This window comes from Emys orbicularis, chromosome 8 (assembly GCF_028017835.1).
Source record: "Emys orbicularis isolate rEmyOrb1 chromosome 8, rEmyOrb1.hap1, whole genome shotgun sequence".
NCBI classification, from domain to species: domain Eukaryota; kingdom Metazoa; phylum Chordata; order Testudines; family Emydidae; genus Emys; species Emys orbicularis.
In genome coordinates this window covers 24,328,217-24,347,608 of record NC_088690.1, presented here as the reverse complement: position 1 = coordinate 24,347,608, position 19,392 = coordinate 24,328,217, and the positions used below count along the sequence as shown (strand labels likewise).

The 19,392-nt window shown below is 42.8% G+C and overlaps 1 protein-coding gene across 1 annotated transcript in view; it reads right to left on the bottom strand.

The window, feature by feature from the left end:
• The window catches only part of MSH4 (mutS homolog 4), a 62,151-nt gene that overhangs the window by 28,422 nt on the left and 14,337 nt on the right, over positions 1 to 19,392 (bottom strand). Inside the window, exons 2-7 of the mRNA XM_065409536.1 lie at positions 17,091 to 17,254; positions 11,077 to 11,187; positions 8,703 to 8,818; positions 7,666 to 7,839; positions 6,537 to 6,709; positions 2,622 to 2,689 (exon numbers count right to left, since the gene is read on the bottom strand). Coding sequence (XP_065265608.1) covers positions 2,622 to 2,689; positions 6,537 to 6,709; positions 7,666 to 7,839; positions 8,703 to 8,818; positions 11,077 to 11,187; positions 17,091 to 17,254 — 806 coding nt within the window. The remainder of the gene's footprint in view (positions 1 to 2,621; positions 2,690 to 6,536; positions 6,710 to 7,665; positions 7,840 to 8,702; positions 8,819 to 11,076; positions 11,188 to 17,090; positions 17,255 to 19,392) is intronic.

Below are 19,392 nucleotides of genomic sequence, written 5' to 3'. Positions count from 1 at the left end.
AACATTTCCGACGAGGAACCGGCCGTGGACAATATCCCATCCTCAGAGTCCACGGTCAGTGGTGGGGTAGTGGTGGCGGCCGCACCTAGGATGGAATGCAGTGCCTCGTAGAAACGGGATGTGTGGGGCTGGGATTCGGAGCGTCCGTTTGCCTCTTTGGTTTTTTGGTAGCCTTGTCTCAGCTCCTTGATTTTCACGCGGCACTGCGTTGCATCCCGGCTGTATCCTCTCTCTGCCATGGCTTTAGAGATCTTCTCGTAGATCTTTGCATTCCTTCTTTTGGAGCGCAGCTCTGAAAGCACGGACTCATCGCCCCACACAGCGATGAGATCCAAGACTTCCCGATCAGTCCATGCTGGGGTCCTCTTTCTATTAGATTGCACGGCCATCTCTGCTGGAGAGCTCTGCATCGTTGCAAGTGCTGCTGAGCTCGCCACGCTGTCCAAACAGAAAATGAGATTCAAACTGGCCAGACAGGAAAAGGAATTCAAATTTTCCCGGGGCTTTTCCTGTGTGGCTGGTCAGAGCATCCGAGCTCGAACTGCTGTCCAGAGCGTCAACAGAGTGGTGCACTGTGGGATAGCTCCCGGAGCTATTACCGTCGATTTCCATCCACACCTAGCCTAATTCGATATTGCCATTTCGAATTTAGCGCTACTCCTCTCGTTTTCAAGGAGTACAGAAGTCGAATTTAAGAGAGCTCTATGTCGAACTAAATAGCTTCGTGGTGTGGACGGGTGCAGGGTTAATTCGATGTAACGGCGCTAAATTCGACATAAACTCCTAGTGTAGACCAGGCCTTAGTCTTAAATGTACCACAGGACTCTCTGTTGCATTATAACTTGGTGTTTTAATTTATTTTTTAACATTTTAAAATAGGCACATGGATGAGAGTACAAAGAAAGATTTATTTCCTTTCTAATTTCTTTTTTGTCTGAACTAGCATCCAGAAACACTAAGGAAAATTGTGATGTACTGGCTGTATTTTAAGTATACTGAATCAGAATAGTTCTTTTGTTAACAATGAAGTCTAGGCAGCTGTTTTGTTACTAAAGCACTTTCCTGACATACTTTTTTGCACTAGTTGGATGCACTTAGTCATTGGTTAGTAATGTTTTGCAGTTTGCAAATAACTGAAGTGGTAACAGCCTACTCTGAGATGTGTTAGTTGAAGCTGTCGAGGTCGGTGCTGAAGTCCAGGATTCAAATCTTGCTCTTGATGCACTGGGGATAGGGGCACGTAACAGATTTTTTAAAATTACATTTAAAACAAAATGGGGTGGCAGAATCTGGCCCTAAAAATATCTTGCTTTGAGATGTTGACTTGTATTTAAATATTCTCGGTATCCCTCTATCTCTAAAACAGCTTGCTACATACGGCAGGTTCAAATTTTCAATATATTTTAATCCCCTTGAAAATTTGTGCATGTGCTATATTTGAAGAAAATGAGTTGTAATAAAACAAATGTTAATAATTGCTGCATCTAATTGTACTGTCTATGTTATGTGTATTAATAGTTTGTATCCTGATCGCTGCTGAGAGAGAACTTATTTCATAGTTGTAAGAGACTTTCACTTGGCGTAAGCATGAAGGCCTGTGTTTGGAAGCTAAAAGGAACAAGATTCTAAGTTCTGGCTTGACAGGTTTGGAAAGTTTATTTAGTAACTGAAGCTAAACTAAAGAGGTTTGTTTTTTAGTAAATTTTTGCAGCCCATTTATAAGTGATAATCTCAACTGCTTTACATTGCATAAGAGGCTCCTGAGGCTAATTAATAGACAAAGCAAAGTTAAGTGGGCAATCGATCTAAAAACTGTGAGTATATTACAAAAAGGAGATTATTTCTATTATACAATTTTTAACATTAAAAGGTGTATTTTACCTTTCATGCTCATATGAAAATACTTCTCTCTCCTACTCTCCAGTGATGTTAAGATGGAGGTGTGATTAGGATGAATAAGTAAGAGGATGCAGATTTTAAAAGTACAGTGGCATTTGTGAAGTAACAACAGTCACGTTTTTTTAGTCATTCTCCACAAGGGTAACAGGGCCTCGCTTCCTCTCCAACTCCGTAACAGCTTGAGCTTGTTAGCCTTGCTGCTTTGCCCACCTTTTCTCCCTCACTTGCGAAGAAATGAGTGTTGGATTAGACTGGGTGTAGGAAGTTGTGGATCGTGTGAGAGCAATTCACATCAGTCATGTATTTTGTTGCTGTGTATTTGAGCTGATCTGGGGGAACCAACAGGCCTGTTTCAGTGTATTTTTAAAATATTGTCAAAGATGCCTAGAGCATTAGATGGGTGCTCTTTTATTACTCTCTACATAAATCTAAATAAATAAATGAAAACACTTTGTGACTGGCTGAAATTCTTCTCCTGTTACAAAGTAAAAATATGGTTTAGTTTAAGGGGTATGTACTTTCATCTTTCTGGGTGAGGAGCAACATATATAAATCACTGTATATCTTTAAAACTATGTTTCCATCCCTTTTTAATGTACAATCTTTTTCTTACAATATAATACAATTGTACAGCTGCTATATGAAGTTTACATGTTGCATACTCTATTGAGATAACTGACAATTATTCATTATTTATGAGATAGATGCATTTATAAACCTACTGTATCTTGCTTTGGAATTTGTACTAAAATTGAAAGAAGTTGTTCAGTATCCAGGAATCTTGAAATCACTGTAAAACAAAATTAAACACAAATTAGAAACTGAGTTAAAACTTGCGATAATTTTAATAACAAATCTTTAACAAATAAGTGATTTAATTTTCCAAAAGAAAACAGGCACAGAAAACTATTTAGTACTTCTGTTTGTGAAGTCATTTTCTTCCCTCATCCTATCACAGAAAAATCTTGACAAAGTATTGTAGCTTCAATTACCAGAAAGAAAACAGACAAAAGAACTACCTATCTATCTAGATTCTTATGTCACATCCATAAGCATGGTATCTGAGCACTTCTTGGTCATTGTATCATGATGGCTACAATGACATCAGCTCTCCCGTATTCTCTTCAGTAAAGAAACTCTCAGAACTTAAACAACCTAAAAAATATTGAACGGTAAGAACATTACTATCCCCACAACAGGGTAGGAGGGCTGAAATATAAATGAGGGAAAAGTGGGAGACTATAACAAAAACGGCATTGTCAATAAACTACTGTCCCTTGTCAAATGTCTCTACTTCCTATCTTATAACAGAAAATATGTCAGACTGCAGATGTAGCAGGCAGTCCTCAAGAGCAAACAGGCTATCTTAAAAATCATAGCAACATTCTCTGTTTGAAAATTCCCATCCAATTATGACAGTGAAAAGATGACTATGTATCTGCCGTGCAATTTCAAGAGTTGTAACCTGAGCCTGTGGTGGAATGACCTTATCAGAAGGAAGCCAGACAGAATATAGCACTAACTATGCAACTACAATAGCTCAAGAAAGATGCTGGCTGGTGGGCACTACTGAACTATTGAAGAGGCAGCAGACCCCCATGCATCCTGCAGAGGAAAGATCCCCAAATCCAATAAAAGCCCTGGTGTGTGGCAGTGCTTTAGTGGTGCTACAGCACTGATTGCTGAAGAGCTACACATATGGTCAATCCTCCTGTATGGTGTGAGAGCTGGACATTTAAAAAGGAAACTGAGACATGACTCAGAGCATTCAAGTTTTGGTGTTACAGAAGGTTAAAAATTAGCTGGATAACCAAAATTATGAATGATCAGGTGATGAAACGGAACAATTTAAAAGAGCAAAATTACTTGATATTGTAGGTAAGAAAATAAAATCTTTCTGTGGACAAATTGCTTGCCGATCACCAGAGCAACTTGATTCCAGCTCTTATACTATCAGGCAAGAGGAAGAAAGAGAACGAGCTATGTTGGAAACATCACCAGGTGGACTGGTATCCAAAGGAAACTAGAAGTTTTACAACTCTGTTGTGACTCTGAAAGATGGAAGGTGAAGGTTGACAACTTCCATATTAGAAATGTCATGAAAGGACACAACTGAGGAATTAGCCTCCACTTGAAAGGAGATAATGTACTGACCTTTCTCAGGTATTACCCTAGCTCCTGCTGCATTTCACACCTGGTCTTAAGGGCAAAGAATGAGAGATCACAATGGGAGATCTACATTTCTGGCAAGGACCAGAGTGAAAATTTTTACAAATCATAAGGACCATCACCCACATCAGAACTGTTCTAACAGTCACAAAGAAAATAATGAGAGCTGTATGGTTCATACATTTTAAGGCCAGACGGAACCATTCAAATCTAACTTCCTACACAACACAGGCTATAGAACCTCATCCAGTAATTTCTGCATCAAACCTATAACTTCTGTTTGAGCAACAGCATACCTTTTAGAAAGATGTCAAATCTTAAGACTCCAAATGATGGAGAATCCACTATATCCCTAGGTAAGTTGTTCCAATAGTTAATTACCCTTACTGTTAAAACTTTGTGCCTTATTTATAGTCTGAATTTCTTTTGCTTCAGTTTCTAACCCTGGGCCCTTTTCTGTGCCTTTTTCTGCTGGATTAAAGAGCTATCTACCGTCAGACATCACTTTCCCATCTACATATTGGAAACTGTAACCAAATCACCTCTTAACCTTCCCTTAGATAAACTAAATAGATTGAGCTTCTTTAGTCTTTCACTATAAGGCTTGTTTTCCAGTCTCAAATCTTTCATGTAGTTCTTCGCTGAACCTTTTCCACTTCAAAAACGATGTTGGAAAAATTGGAGACACCAGAACTCAATGCAGTATTCCAGTAAAGGTCTCACTAATGCAGTATACAGACATAATACCAACTCTCTACTCCTACTCGATATTCCCGATTATGCATCTAAGGATCATGTTCACCCTCTTAGCTACAGCATTACAGAGGAAGCTCAGAGTCAAATGGTTATCTGCCAGTACATCCAAGTCCTTTTCAGGATTGCTGCATTCCAGAATAGTGTGACTTACATTCTTTGTTCGTAGATGTATGATCTTACTTTTGGCTGTATTAAAATGCATATTGTTCACCTTATTAAATGATCCAGGATTGTCTGTATAATTTACCTGTCCCCGTCATTATTTATCACTCCACCAATTTGAGTGTCATCTGTAAATATTAATCCATTTAACATGGGCTACATATAGTGCAAATTCTTAAAAAATCAGAATGCATGCTAGAATCTAAGTATATTATGCCAACACAGTAAACTTTATCAAACGTGATCTTGTCAAAAAATACCAAATTTATTTGTCAAGACCTATTTTCCATAAAACCATGTTGATTGGCATTAATTATGCTAATATCCTTTAATTCTTCACTGATTGCATTCCATATCAGCCTTTCCATGATTTTGCCAGGATAGAGGCCCACAGTTATCTGGGTCATCCCATTTACCCTCTTTAAATATTAAAATATTAGTAAATGGTGACTTTTTTCCAATCCTTCTTTTGTTCCCAGATTTGTTAAAAATCAAAATTAATGATTCTGGGAGTTCCTTGTCCTATTCTTTTAATAGAAAGAAAGCAGCTGCTCCTCACAAGTTAGAGAGCTGATCACTAACAAGATCAAGAGACAATGTTTGACAAGTAGTCTTGTGGGAAAGCATATATTATAGTCCACCTCTCCTACCTACCTCACTACCTTTGAGCTACAAGTGCCAAAACACAGTCTCCTCTGCTGCATCTTCACATGCATATTTCTGATCTATTGAAATGGGGTGGGTGGGTATGGATGAAGTTAAAACTGGAGAAATACACTCCATGTTTCCAAGGGAAAGGAAGCAAAAATACTAAAGAAAAAGTGGGTGGGCCGGTGTTTTTATACCTTTTGCCTCCTTACTTCTTGACAGGTGGGATATAAATGTCAAAATATTTTCTCTGATAGGATGGAGACAGAGAAAGAATGAGAAATTCCCATTCACTGTTTTAGGTAGTTGTGATGCAGTAACTTTTTCCAAACTTTTATTTTAAAAATGTGTATTTGTAATATTTAAGGTGTAAAAATAAAGGATAAACATACTATCTGAGCCACTCTGACGATCTGCAAAATTTGGTGGTATTTATATATTCACATCTGCTCCACTGGTATAATATCAAGCTAAAGAGTGTAGCTCTATAGACTACATGTCATCCATTTTTGTGTTGTGAAAGCCTTGGAAAGAGTTCCTGATCTGACCAAAAGTGATTACTCGTTTAGCCAAAAATCACAATAAGCCGTCCAAAACCAGGAAATAAAGGTTTTGCGAATTTAATTCCTCTTTAAAGCACCATTCGCTGGTCTGCCTCATTTACTAAAAATTTTAGCAAAATGATCAAAAAAGACGTAAAAAGTCAAATTAAATAATAACAGATTATGAACTATTACTAGAAATCATAGCATTTTTAAAATCCACTATGAAATGTAATTTGACAAGTCAAAACATGTTTCATATCTATTTTATTAATACATGCTATGAGTTTTCAGCTATTATAAAAACCAAAATATTTAAATGGGTATTTTAAGTGTTTTAAAAATAAAACAAGCTATTACCTGCCTGAAGACTAAAAAAGAGCTCCTCATCCTGGAGTAGTTCCTGAATACAATCCAATCTTGTGTTAATTGTTTCAGCATCAACCAGAGGCTCCAGGATATTAGACCTAAGTCTTCGGCTTCCACCTGGAGTTTTAGTATAATTTAGAACGCCAAAAAGAGTGTGACCATTCCTTTGAAAATAACAAATTTAAAAAAACAAAAAATAAAAAAAATCAAGCTGATACAAATCAAATGAAATTTTCAGATTAAATTAGCCTACAATTTATAGCTTGATTACCAGAAGTGCTGAGCACACACAAATTCCCTTGAACTCCATGTGAGCTCTGGGACCTCAGACAGAAAATCAGACTATGAGTAAGGCTACATTTTAGTCACAGGTATTTTTAGTAAAAGTCACAGACAGGTCATGGGCAGTAAACAAAGGTCATGGGCCATGAATTTGTCCATGACTTTTACTAAAATTACCAGTGAATAAAACTTGGGGAGGGGGGCTGCCGGGAACCACTACTGGTGCTGGGGGGGGGGGGGGGCGCAGGCGGCGGCATGCTGCCTGGGACTCCCACTGGTGCTGGTGTGGGCGAGGCCGGCAGGCTCCCTACTTGGCTCAATGCCCTTTCCCCGCCCCCCGAGCAGCAGCAGAGTTTGGGTATGGGAGGGGGCAGGAGGTTGGTGCCCGGGACGGAGTGAGGCGGGCTCTGGGCAGCGCTTACCCACTTCTGGATTCCCCAAAAGTGGCGACATCCCCCTTGCTCAGCTGCTAGGTAGAGACGTGGCCACACATAACTTGTGGGTCAGTTATATAAATCAAACCTGCTGACAGCAGGCTCATTTGTGACAGATACACTATACACCTTTACACAATTCTTATCTTTTCTTTTTTTCTTTCTTTCTAATCCCTTTTATTATTAGGGGTTTCCTGATGCACATAAAAAAATTCCAGGCTAGGACTACAAATTGTGCACTAAGTTGCAGTTCATTTCTCTTTTTAAATTATTTAAAAATCAGCTTTGCATACAATATAATTACTGTGACTAGATAGATTAGATACATGTGCCACAGAACTTGGTGCATTATAAATTTATAACAATGAAAAAAAAATTAATTTGTAAAAACAAAATAATCTTACCGAGAATCTCTATTGTTAGTTAACAATTCAAGATTTTGGGCTGATGATGAATCTATCATAGCAGTTTGCTCACTTCCCTGGAAACGAACCTTGAGTGACTTAGGAGCATAAACTGAATTTTGAATAAATTCAACATATTTTAGCAAAGCTGCAACAGCTGCTAGACAGTAATACCTGTAAAGTAGTAATCATTTATTTAACATTAAATATTTCTCCTCATCCAGCGCAAAAACATTTACTGTACTTAGGGAGAAGGTTTCTCTTAGCAATCTTACGCCAAGCTGTAGAGTCATGTTTACACCTATTAGGGATAGGGAGCACTGTATAAACCAGGGGTAGCCAAACTTGCTTTCCCTCCGAACCAAATATGACAATCTTCAGAAGTTTGAGAACCAGGGCATGCCTGCCAGGGCTCCGGGCTTCAGCCCCACTCATGCTGATGCCCCGAGCCCCAGCACGCGACTCCCGCAGGGCTGAAGCCCCAAGACAACCCTTCCCATTACGCAGAAGCCAGAGGCAATGCGTGGTGGGGCACATGGAGTCACATGCCCCCCCAGATTTTTCCCAGGGTTTGCTGGCCCTGCTCGGTTACATGGTGCCACTGGGCTCCCACCCTGCACAGCAGCTGTTGGAGCCGACATGCTGGGAGCTTCGGCCATGGGGAGAGGCAGCAGCAAACAGCTGGGAGCTGCAGGGAGAGCCTCTGCTTTTGCTGTTCCCTCTCCTTGCACTGCTAACACCTGGGAGCTGCAGGGAGGGGTCACTGATGGTAAGAGGAGGGGCGTGACAAACTAAAGGTTCGCCCCCCCAACAAATTGTGCCCCCCCACTCTCAGCAGGCACCAGTTGTCTCTGGCAGAAACCTCTAGCCCCACCACCCCACCGCAAGGCAGAAGCCCCGAGCTCCCCGCCACGCTCTGGTAGGCATGTGTGTACCAATTAATGAGAAGCCACTGGCCAGTGTATTAAATCTGTACAAACTGTTAAAACCTTTTATCTGGAAACACTACTTCTTTTTCTTATTTAGGTTAAACGTACTTGGACTGAACCTCCATTAGGACAGTGCTGAATTCAGATGTACACAACTGTTCTATATATTCCAAGCCCTTTGTTTCATTGAAGTATTTTCTTTGGACAGTAGTAAAAGTCACGTTCTAATAACAACAAAAACAAAAACAGCAAAGGTTTCAAAATCTCATGGAAAGGAACCGTAGTGTTGTGATGATTTGCGGAATCTCTGTATGTAAAAATGTGACACGGAGGCCCATTGGCAGTTTACAACTCTGGGTCAGCAACTTTTGTCAGGCCTGACATACTCAGTGTATCCCCACTCACCGCTATTATGATCTGTATCTGAAAGGTGTCATGTAGGATATCATGAGCAAATTGGTGGCACACTAGTCCTGAAGCTCACTGCATGGTGTATGTACAGAGTATGTACAAACAGTTATAGATGTGTGCTGGAATTACGTTCTTAAAATGTGTTTGGCAACCAGTGCATGGGCCCAGTCTGCCTTGGACAGGGGAGTGTATGTTTGCTTGTCTGACTGGTCTGGTCATCAGGCAGGGATGATGAAGCTGCACTTACACTGAAGGTAAATAAAACCATCAAATGGGTAAGTGGGGGAGATAGCCTTTTAACTATCACGACGGGGGAACACAAAACTGCAAAAATTAACATGGCGTCGGCTCCCTGCTGGACACAGCAGGCTGAGCCCCCAAAAGTTCATTGAACTTTAGAAGATATAAGCAAAGACAAGAAGCTATTTTGGCATCCATCACTTGAGGGACTAAAGGGGCCAGAGCTCTTGAAATCACAGAATGTTGGATCCTTCAACTCAGGGGACTGAAATTTCTGGGAATGAATACAGATCAGAACCCTGCTTAGACAAAGATTGTAACTTGCTTTAAAAATTAAGTTTTAATCTTAGAAATAGATTTTTACTTTAGTTTGCTTGTAACCCTTCCTATCTTTATTCCTTATACTTGGTATCACTTAAACCTATGAGGTTTTTATTTAATAAACTTGTTATACTTTTACTATAAACCAGTTCAGTGCTTTGACTGAAAAAAGTGTTTGTCAAACCCCCATTAAATTAATGAGCTGTTGTTCACTGGCTCTTTAAAGGAGAAGCAAACTTAGCTTCTGTGAGTATTCCAAGACAGGACTGGACACTCCAGGGCAAACACTTTCGGGGAAATTCAGTATTGGGCACAGGTGTTGTGGTCAACCTGCAAAAAGCAATTGCGTGGTGGAAGTCAGGATATGACCTGCATGCATGTAGGCTGACTGTTGGTGTCAGAGCTGTGAGCCACACCAGCATCACATTTAAGGCATCAGAGTTGCAGGGCAGGCAGTTACACAACCCCTTATTGGTCCAGGTTGAACCCCAAAGTGCCACAACTTATTAATTCTGGTTGATGCTATGAAGTTATTATAAATTTTTGCATTACAGAATGACTGTGTGTATGTGGAATCCATCAGCTGCTGACATGGACAGCTCTATGTACCTACCAGACCAAGGCCAATGGAGAGTTGTTAACCTTAATCACTGTGCCCTGGACCAAGCAATGAACATGCTAAGGAGATTGGCTGGAGCTGGGAGAAACCACTTCCTCCAACTTGTCTGCAGGGAGGGGAAGTAGAGAATGGAAAACTGCCAGATAGGACACAGAGACAAAGATGACAAAGCTAAGATTTTAAAATGACTCACAAGAGAAACAGTAAGCTTTGGTAAGAAGAGGGGAAGAGAAAGGAAAGCATTCATAGTGGGGGATCCAATTTAACTGCAGGACCAACAAAGGTCAGAGAAGGTTAGATGGGCTGGAAAATCTCCATAAGTCAGAAGACATGACCTGGAGCGGAAGACACCCCAGAGGACTCTGCCCAAGCCTAAAGAACTCTCCAGAATGGTGAGGAACCTGAGGCAAGGAAATGTGTATACATATGTTTATTATTTTATCTAGATCTATGCATTTCTCATTCTATTAAGTAAAGAGCAATACTACTTTAGAATCCTGTGAAAGTCGGTCTACGTGTCTGTTGGCTTTCACTGTTGCATGTCCCTGAAGAGGCAAACTGTAAGCCAGAAAGCTCACATCTTTGGAAGGATTCTGGGAAATGTGCAAGAGCTGCTGGGGAGGCTTGTGGGAGATGGTATTACTTTTGGGACATAGGCAGTTGGACTGTGGGGTCACCACTGCCAAAAGAGGTGTCAGACACAAGGTAACACCTGGAGTGTGCGCGCAGAGGCCAAAAGCCAGGAACACTGCCTAAACTTTGCCCAGCCTCAGTGAGCTAAGGGATTCAGCATTTGGATCCCCTCATAAAGACGGTCACAAATCTGCAACCATATAAAACCAGTCAAATAGGAGCCCTATAAAAACTAAATGAAGTCTAAAAAAAGATTACCTTGAAATTTTCTGTTATCAAACTGAACAATTTTGTTGTATTCCCTGTATCACAAGCAGTATTTGACATTATTATTTCTAATGGTGTTAAAATCTTGAGTTTTGTGATAACCTAAAAACAAAATTAAAACATAATTCATTAAAAATCATTTAGCAGTCTCAAAGTACATTTTCACAAATAAATAAAATAGTCCAGAAATTACAAAGATTATAGAATTTGTCAGCTAACACTTTTAAATCAATTAAAAATTCCACTTAAAGGGATGTGCACGCACAAAAACCAGGCAGACATCATCTATTCCCAGTCAGTGCCAAAAACAGTAAGGTTTTTAATGGCTTTTTCACTTCCTGAGCTTTGAGCGCTGGTAACAGGTGAGACTGCATCATTAGGAACTTTCTGTTGACCAGATAATGAGGTAAGTGTAGTACAGAAAGCAATAAGATAAATATAATGCAAAAAGAGAGGATTTAGTTACACCTATTGCACCACGCTCCAAAGATAGTAGATGAACATATATTATTATTTATTATTTGTAGCATGTAGAAATCTGTTACGTTTCTTTCCTCCTCTCCTTCACTTTTATGCACTCTTGTCTCTCCAACTGCTGCATACAAGAATTAAAAAAGAAATAGCCTGCAGTAATAATTTTCCAAACAGAAGTGTCTGCAGATATCGCTCACTAATATAAAACAGAAAAATAGTTACAAAAATACCTAAAATTAAAGTAAAAGATTTGGATAATAATTTATCTCATGTCATGAATATATAAAAATATATATATATGATGAAGCACCCCTGCAAAAAAAAGACGGTTACTCACCTTTGTAACTGTTGTTCTTCGAGATGTGTTGCTCATATACATTCCAATTAGGTGTGTGCGCGCCACGTGCACGATCGTTGGGAGATTTTTACCCTAGCAACACTCGGTGGGTCGGCTGAGGTGCCCCCTGGAGTGGCGCCTTCCTGGCGCTGGATATATGCCCCGGCAGACCCAGCGCCCCCTCAGTTCCTTCTTGCCGGCTACTCCGACAGAGGGGAAGGAGGGCGGGTTTGGAATGGATATGAGCAACACATCTTGAAGAACAACAGTTACAAAGGTGAGTAACCGTCTTTTCTTCTTCGAGTGCTTGCTCATATCAATTCCAATTAGGTGACTCCCAAGCCTTACCTAGGCGGTGGGGTCGGAGTGAGATGTCGCGGAGTGAAGGACCGCTGAACCAAATGCAGCATCACCCCTTGACTGCTGCACTATAGCATAGTGGGCGGCGAAGGTCTGCACCGATGACCAAGTCGCTGCCCTACATATCTCCTGTATGGGCACGTGCGCCAGGAAAGCAGAGGATGAAGCCTGAGCCCGCGTGGAGTGGGCGGTAAGGTGCGTAGTTGGGACACCAGCCAAGTCATAGCACGCACGGATGCATGATGTGATCCAGGACGAGATGCGCTGGGAGGAGACCGGAGGCCCTTCATCCGGTCTGCCACCGCAACAAACAGCTGCGACATTTTCCTGAAAGGTTTCGTTCGCTTGATGTAGAAGGCCAGGGCCCTGCGAACGTCCAGGGAGTGCAGCTGTTGTTCCCGTCGAGAGGCATTGGCCTTGGGTAGAAGATAGGGAGGAAGATGTCCTGGTTGACATGCAAGGCAGACACCACCTTAGGGAGGAAGGCCGGGTGGGATCGCAGCTGTACCTTGTCCCTGTGGAACACCGTATACGGTGGTTCTGATGTGAGTGCCCTGAGCTCAGACACCCGCCTCACCGAGGTGATAGCTACAAGGAAAGCTGTCTTCCAGGAAAGGTACAGGAGTGAGCAGGTGACCATCGGCTTGAACGGGGCACCCATAAGTCTGGATAGGACCAGGTTAAGATCCCACGTAGGGACCAGTTGTCGAATTCGTGGGAACAGGCGCTCCAACCCCTTGAGAAATCTGCTGACCATGGGATTGGAGAAGACCAAACGCCTGTTTTCGCCCGGGTGGAAAGCTGAAATAGCTGCCAGGTGCACTCTGATGGATGATATTGCCAAGACCTGCTGTTTTAAGGACAGGAGGTAGTCCAAGATGGTAGGTAGGGGAGCCGTATGACTCTGAGCGCACCAGCAGGAAAAATGCTTCCACTTGGCTAAGTATGTGGACGTGGTAGAGGGCTTCCTGCTACCCAAAAGGATCTGCTGAACCAAGCGAGAGCAGCATAGCTCAGATTGATTTAGCCATGCAGCAACCACGCTGTGAGGTGGAGAGATTGCAGGTTGGGATGACAGAGTCGTCTGTGGTCCTGAGTGATCAGGTCTGGCCACAGCGGGAGTTGAATCGGAGTGTCCACCGACAGCTCTAGGAGAGTGGTATACCAGTGCTGTCTGGGCCACGCTGGGGCGACCAAAATCAGACGTGCTCTGTCCCTGCGCAGTTTGATCACGACCCTGTGGACTAACGGGAATGGAGGAAAGGCATAGCATAGGTGATCCTTCCACTGTATTAGGAAGGCATCTGACAGGGAACCCGGAGAGCATTCTTGGAGAGAGCAGAACACCTGGCATTTTCGATTCTCGCGAGAGCCGAATAGGTCTATCAGGGGAAAGCCCCACTTCAGGAAGACAGAGTGGATGACGTCCGGGCGAACCGACCACTCGTGAGCCTGGAATGATCTGCTGAGGTGGTCCGCTAAGGTGTTCTGGACTCCTGGGAGAAACTACGCCACCAGATGGATCGAGTGGGCTATGCAGAATTCCCACAGACGAGTGGCCTCCTGACAGAGGGGGGACGACCGGGCTCCCCCTTGCTTGTTGATGTAAAACATGGCCATTGTGTTGTCTGTGAGGACTGCAACACAATGGCCTTGAATGCGCTCTCGGAATGCTTGACACGCCAGGCACATTGCTCTGAGTTCCTGTACGTTGATGTGGAGGATAACTCTCCTGATGACCATAGCCTCTGTGTATGGAAGGTTCCCAAGGTGGGCTCCCCATCCCAGGGATGACGAATCCATGACTAGGGACATGGAGGGCTGCAGGGCGTGGAATGGCACCCCTTCGCACACTGATTTGGGGTCCAGCCACCAGCCTAGAGAGGCTAATATCCCTGGTGGGATGGTAACCACCGTGATCAAGCTGTCCTGACCTGGGCGGTATGCTGTTATTAGCCAGGCTTGGAGTGGACGTAGTCGCAGCCTGGCGTGCCTGGTCACATACGTGCAACAGGCCATGTGTCCCAGGAGGCATAGGCATGTTTTCACGGTCGAGGTCGGGAAGTTTTGCAGGCTGTGGATGATGTTCGCCAGGGATTGGAAGCGTGCTTCTGGCAGAAGTGCCCAGGCTAGGCCTGAGTCTAAGACTGCTCCTATGAATTCTATCCTCTGGGTTGGTACCAGAGTGGATTTTGCAACATTGAGCAGGAGGCCCAGTCGATTGAACATGTTCATGGTGAGTTGAACATGAGACTGCACCTGATCCCTGGAGTGACCCCTAATAAGCCAGTTGTCGAGATATGGGAACACTTGGATCCGTTGTCGATGAAGGAAGGCAGCCACAACAGCCATGCACTTGGTAAACACCCTGGGGGCTGTAGACAGGCCGAAAGGAAGGACGGTGAATTGAAAGTGCTGTTGATGGACCACAAAGCAAAGGAAGCGGGACGGGGAAGGAGGGGGGGGGAGCAAATTCCGAACGCGGTGCCGGACCAGTCGGTGCCGCAGGGGCACTCCGCACCGAAGACGATGGTGCCAAGACCCGGCGTGCGGACTCCATAAGGAGCTGCTTCAGTCTGAAGTCCTACTCCTTTTTGGTCCCGCGCCATGAAGGCGCCACTCCAGGGGGCGCCTCAGCCGACCCACCGAGTGTTGCTAGGGTAAAAATCTTCCGACGATCGTGCATATGGCGCGCACACACCTAATTGGAATTGATATGAGCAAGCACTCGAAGAAGAAGAAGAATGTTATGCCTAAAATGGCATTCTACGGGTGTGACTGAGGAAGTACCTTTTCAATCAGAAGTAACTTTCTGGGTTTGCAGCTGCAGAAGTTCATGGTGCTCCTGAAGGTCATGAGCTGCAGACTCACTTGGACTGTATAAGGCTCTTTGGATTAGGTCATATTTTAGACCTTGTAACTTCTTATGCATACATGTTCATGCTACAGTCTAACCTGCATTATTTCTCTGTTTAAAGATACATAATTAAACCAGCTTTTCCTTTTCACATGAGATACTCATTGTGACAGGGTGTACCACATGTTTGATGCCCTCCCACCTTGGCTAATCCTGCCCCAAGCAGGTTTCCTTCTGGTGGAAAAGAGCAGTGAGTTTAGATACTCCACTGGCTGCCAAGAGAGTCCACCAGGTTCAGCAGCTGGCAGAACCAACAAGAATTGGTCCTCCAGCAGCTAGAAGGATCAGGAGCAGAAAGTCAAACAGGGCACAACAGACAAGGTAAAAAAGACTGTCTGCTTCCCCTGAGAGAGGGGCTAGTTCTTCTGGGTGAAGCTGAAAGAGGAGAGGAAGGATGTCCCCTCTCTTGACCCAAAAGTCTGTGCTGCCTGGGTCAGGAGCCTAACTTTGATTTAAAGTACAACTGAATTTTGCTGCTAGTTTCTTATCTAGGAAAGGATTAACATCTACATATACCTAACAAGATCAATTATTATGTATTGTTTCTAATTGTATTATTTTCAGTAGTGCCCAAAGGCCCCAAATTAGGATTTGGGCTCCACTATATAGGTGATAAGGTGCTGTACAAAAAAATAGAAAGACATAATCCCTGTCTAAAATCTCTTACAGTCTAAGACAAAATGCAACCAGTGTGACAAACAACTGAAAGGAGGTGGTAGGGGAATGGGAGTAACTATAATAAATTAATGAGACTACATAGACTTAATAGTTCTGAACCATCTAAAATATTTTTGTTTGGGCTGTGGCTGCCTAACCTATCCATCATTAGCTGCTTAGTTTTTTGGTGGCATTACAGCAGAAATAAGTCTTAAGGAGGAGAAGATAGTGGCCTTAACATATTAATTCAGGGATGATGTTCCATGCATAAGGGGTGGCATGACAGAAAGTGCAACAATGGTTGAAGCCAATATCATTGGCAAAGCAGAGGTCACAACACAATAAGAAAAGTATGGATAACAGAGGGGCATTGTAGTGAAGGGCATTGAAGGCAATGGGGCCAGAAAATGGGAAGTTGATGGAGGGGTAAAATCAGAGTGACAGGTAAAGGGAGATGATCTTAGCAGATATGTTTTGTATGGACTGAAGGGTGAATGTGCTGTCAGGGAAGCCAGCAAAAAGGAGGTTACAGCAATCAAAATGTGAGATAATGAGGAACACATTTTTGCAGTGTGTACAGTATGAAAAAGGGCAGATTTTAAAAACATTAGAGCAAAACACAGCAGGAGTTGGACAGAGCTTGATGTGGGAGCATGGGAGAGAAAAGAATCAAAGACGATTCAGGTTATGTTTGAGTGACAGGGAAGATAGTGATGTCAACAGTCAAGGAAAATGCAGGAAGGACTTGAAAGGAGTTCCATTTTTATCATGTTAATTCTAAGATGGAGACAATTAAGAGGGGATGTCAGATTGAGAGAGAGACTGAAATACAGGATTGCATGGATGGAGACAAATCAAAATTAGAAAGGTAACTTTGAGGATCAAGGCCAAGGACAGGGTCATAGTGGAACCCAAAAGGAGAGTGGGAAAGGGAGGAGAAAGAATCCAGACACAAATAAATACACTATTACTGAAGAGAAAACTCACTTGCTATCATGAGTTGATAGAATCTTTTAAGAGAGACAGCTTCAAAAATGAGTATCCAATGTACAAAAAAGCCAGCATAAATGATGTTACTCTTCACATTAACAATGCTACTTTATTTTTTGTATTACTCTTGGTATGAACAAACTGCAGCTGTCAATCAGAGATTTCCTGCTATTATTTATAAAAACTTCTGACAAAAAAGGACATCAATAATAATCTTCATCATTATGTAAAATACTACCATATACAGCAACCAAAAGTATTCAAAATTACCTTAGCATAGGTTGTATTGTCCGCAAATTGGGATAATACCACTTCAGGGTTTTTTAAGTCAATACTAGCCATTCCTACTTCACCTCTGGCAAGTCCTCTCCCTTCTACTACAGCTACAATAACGGATGCAACCAAATGAGCAGAGACAGCAGATGAGGATGTAACTGCAAAACAGTAGTATACGTTTATAGTTATGACCCAGTTCATGATAGAGTGAACAATGTATGTACTTATATCCCCCACTCACAAAGAAGCAAAAGTCTAGCAATTGTCCAAATTTACCTAAAAATTTAAAGTACAAGTTGCTGGATTCTACATTTGATGTACTATGCAGAGAATGAGCCATATTATCAATTATTTGAACACCATGTATATATGTGAAAAAATAAAGAACAGAGCACATGTACACAAATAGGGGGTGAACACGAAGAATGACATTTTTAAAGGTGCAAATATGTGTAGAAAATACAGTGCATGAGCACTATTTCTGCATTATGAAAAACAGGTGAAGAATAGAAGGGCTATTACGATCATTAAGCATTTGTAATTTTAAATACAAAACTGAGGGCAGCTATTATTGCTGATCAAATTTAGACAAATTAAAATATGGAGAGAGACACTGAAATTAAAGGTAGTTTTCCATTAAAAGTGTAGTTCTGATGAGGTGTCCCTAACTTTGTCAAATACTAAGCCAACCTTTCTGAAATTTCATATCTGATCTTATGCTAAGGGAGAAATTTTCTGATGTTTGTGGAAAATCAAACAATGCATTTGAGACAAATTGTTTCACTTTGGTGAAATTTTCCTAAGCAATCTGGCTTAGAAATTCCGTGTTTTGGAGTTGGTGAGGAATCAATTAGTGAATGTGGTTAATATGTACATCAGGAACTGCACAGAGTTCCATATATATGCACAGCACATATAAGTGCTTTACAAACTCCAACAGGAGCAAACATCCAAAAGCATACAGAAGTTTGGAGGAAATAGGAGTGGTGTTCTAGATGAAACATGGTTTAGAGAGACAAGCACAGGGCTAAAAAGTCAGAAAAGCCTATCCTATTCCTACATCTGCTGAGGACTTACTCTTCTTTCCACTTATGTCTACACTACGGGATTAATCCGAATTTATATAATTCGAATTTAGGAAACCGATTTTATAAATTTTATAAATTCGAATGTATTCGGCCACACTAGGCACATTAATTCGGTGGTGTGCGTCCAAGCTACCGTACTAGCATCGATTTCCAGAGTGTTGCATTGTGGGTAGCTTTCCCATAGCTATCCCATAGTTCCCGCAGTCTCCACCCCCCTTGGAATTCTGGGTTGAGACCCCAGTGCATGATGGGGCAAAAAACATTGTCGCAGGTGGTTCTGGGTACAGCCTCCCCCTCCCTCCCTGAAAGCAACGGCAGACAACCATTTAGCGCCTTTTTTCCTGAGTGAACTCTGCAGACTCCATACCGCAGCAAGCATGGATCCCGCTCAGCTCCAGAACGCAGTCATGAACATTGTAAACACCTCGCGCGTTCTCGTGGAGTTTATGCTTACCCAGGACCAGAAAAAAGAGGCGAGGAGGAGGAGGCGGCGACTGCAGCGCAGCGACAAGCGTGATGAGGACATGGACCCTGAATTCTCTCAGACCGCGGGCCCCGGTGCTTTGGAGATTATGATGTTAATGGGCCAGGTTATAGGCTTGGAACGCCGATTCTGGGCCCGGGAAACAAGCACAGACTGGTGGGACCGCATAGTGTTGCAGGTGTGGGACGATTCCCAGTGGCTGAGAAACTTTCGCATGCGTAAGGGCACTTTCATGGAACTTTGTGACTTGCTGTCCCCTGCCCTGAAGCGCCAGAATACCAAGATGAGAGCAGCCCTCACAGTTGAGAAGCGAGTGGCGATAGCCCTGTGGAAGCTTGCAACGCCAGACAGCTACCGGTCAGTCGGGAATCAATTTGGAGTGGGCAAATCTACTGTGGGGGCTGCTGTGATGCAAGTAGCCAAAGCAATCACGGAGGTGCTGCTACGAAAGGTAGTGACTCTGGGAAATGTGCAGGTCATAGTGGATGGCTTTGCTGCAATGGGATTCCCTAACTGTGGTGGGGCGATAGATGGAACCCATATTCCTATCTTGGCACCGGAGCACGAGGGTACCCACTACATAAACCGCAAGGGGTACTTTTCAATGGTGCTGCAAGCACTTGTGGATCACAAGGGACGTTTCACCAACATCCATGTGGGCTGGCCGGGAAGGGTTCATGACGCTCGCGTCTTCAGGAACACCAATCTGTTTAAACGGCTGCAG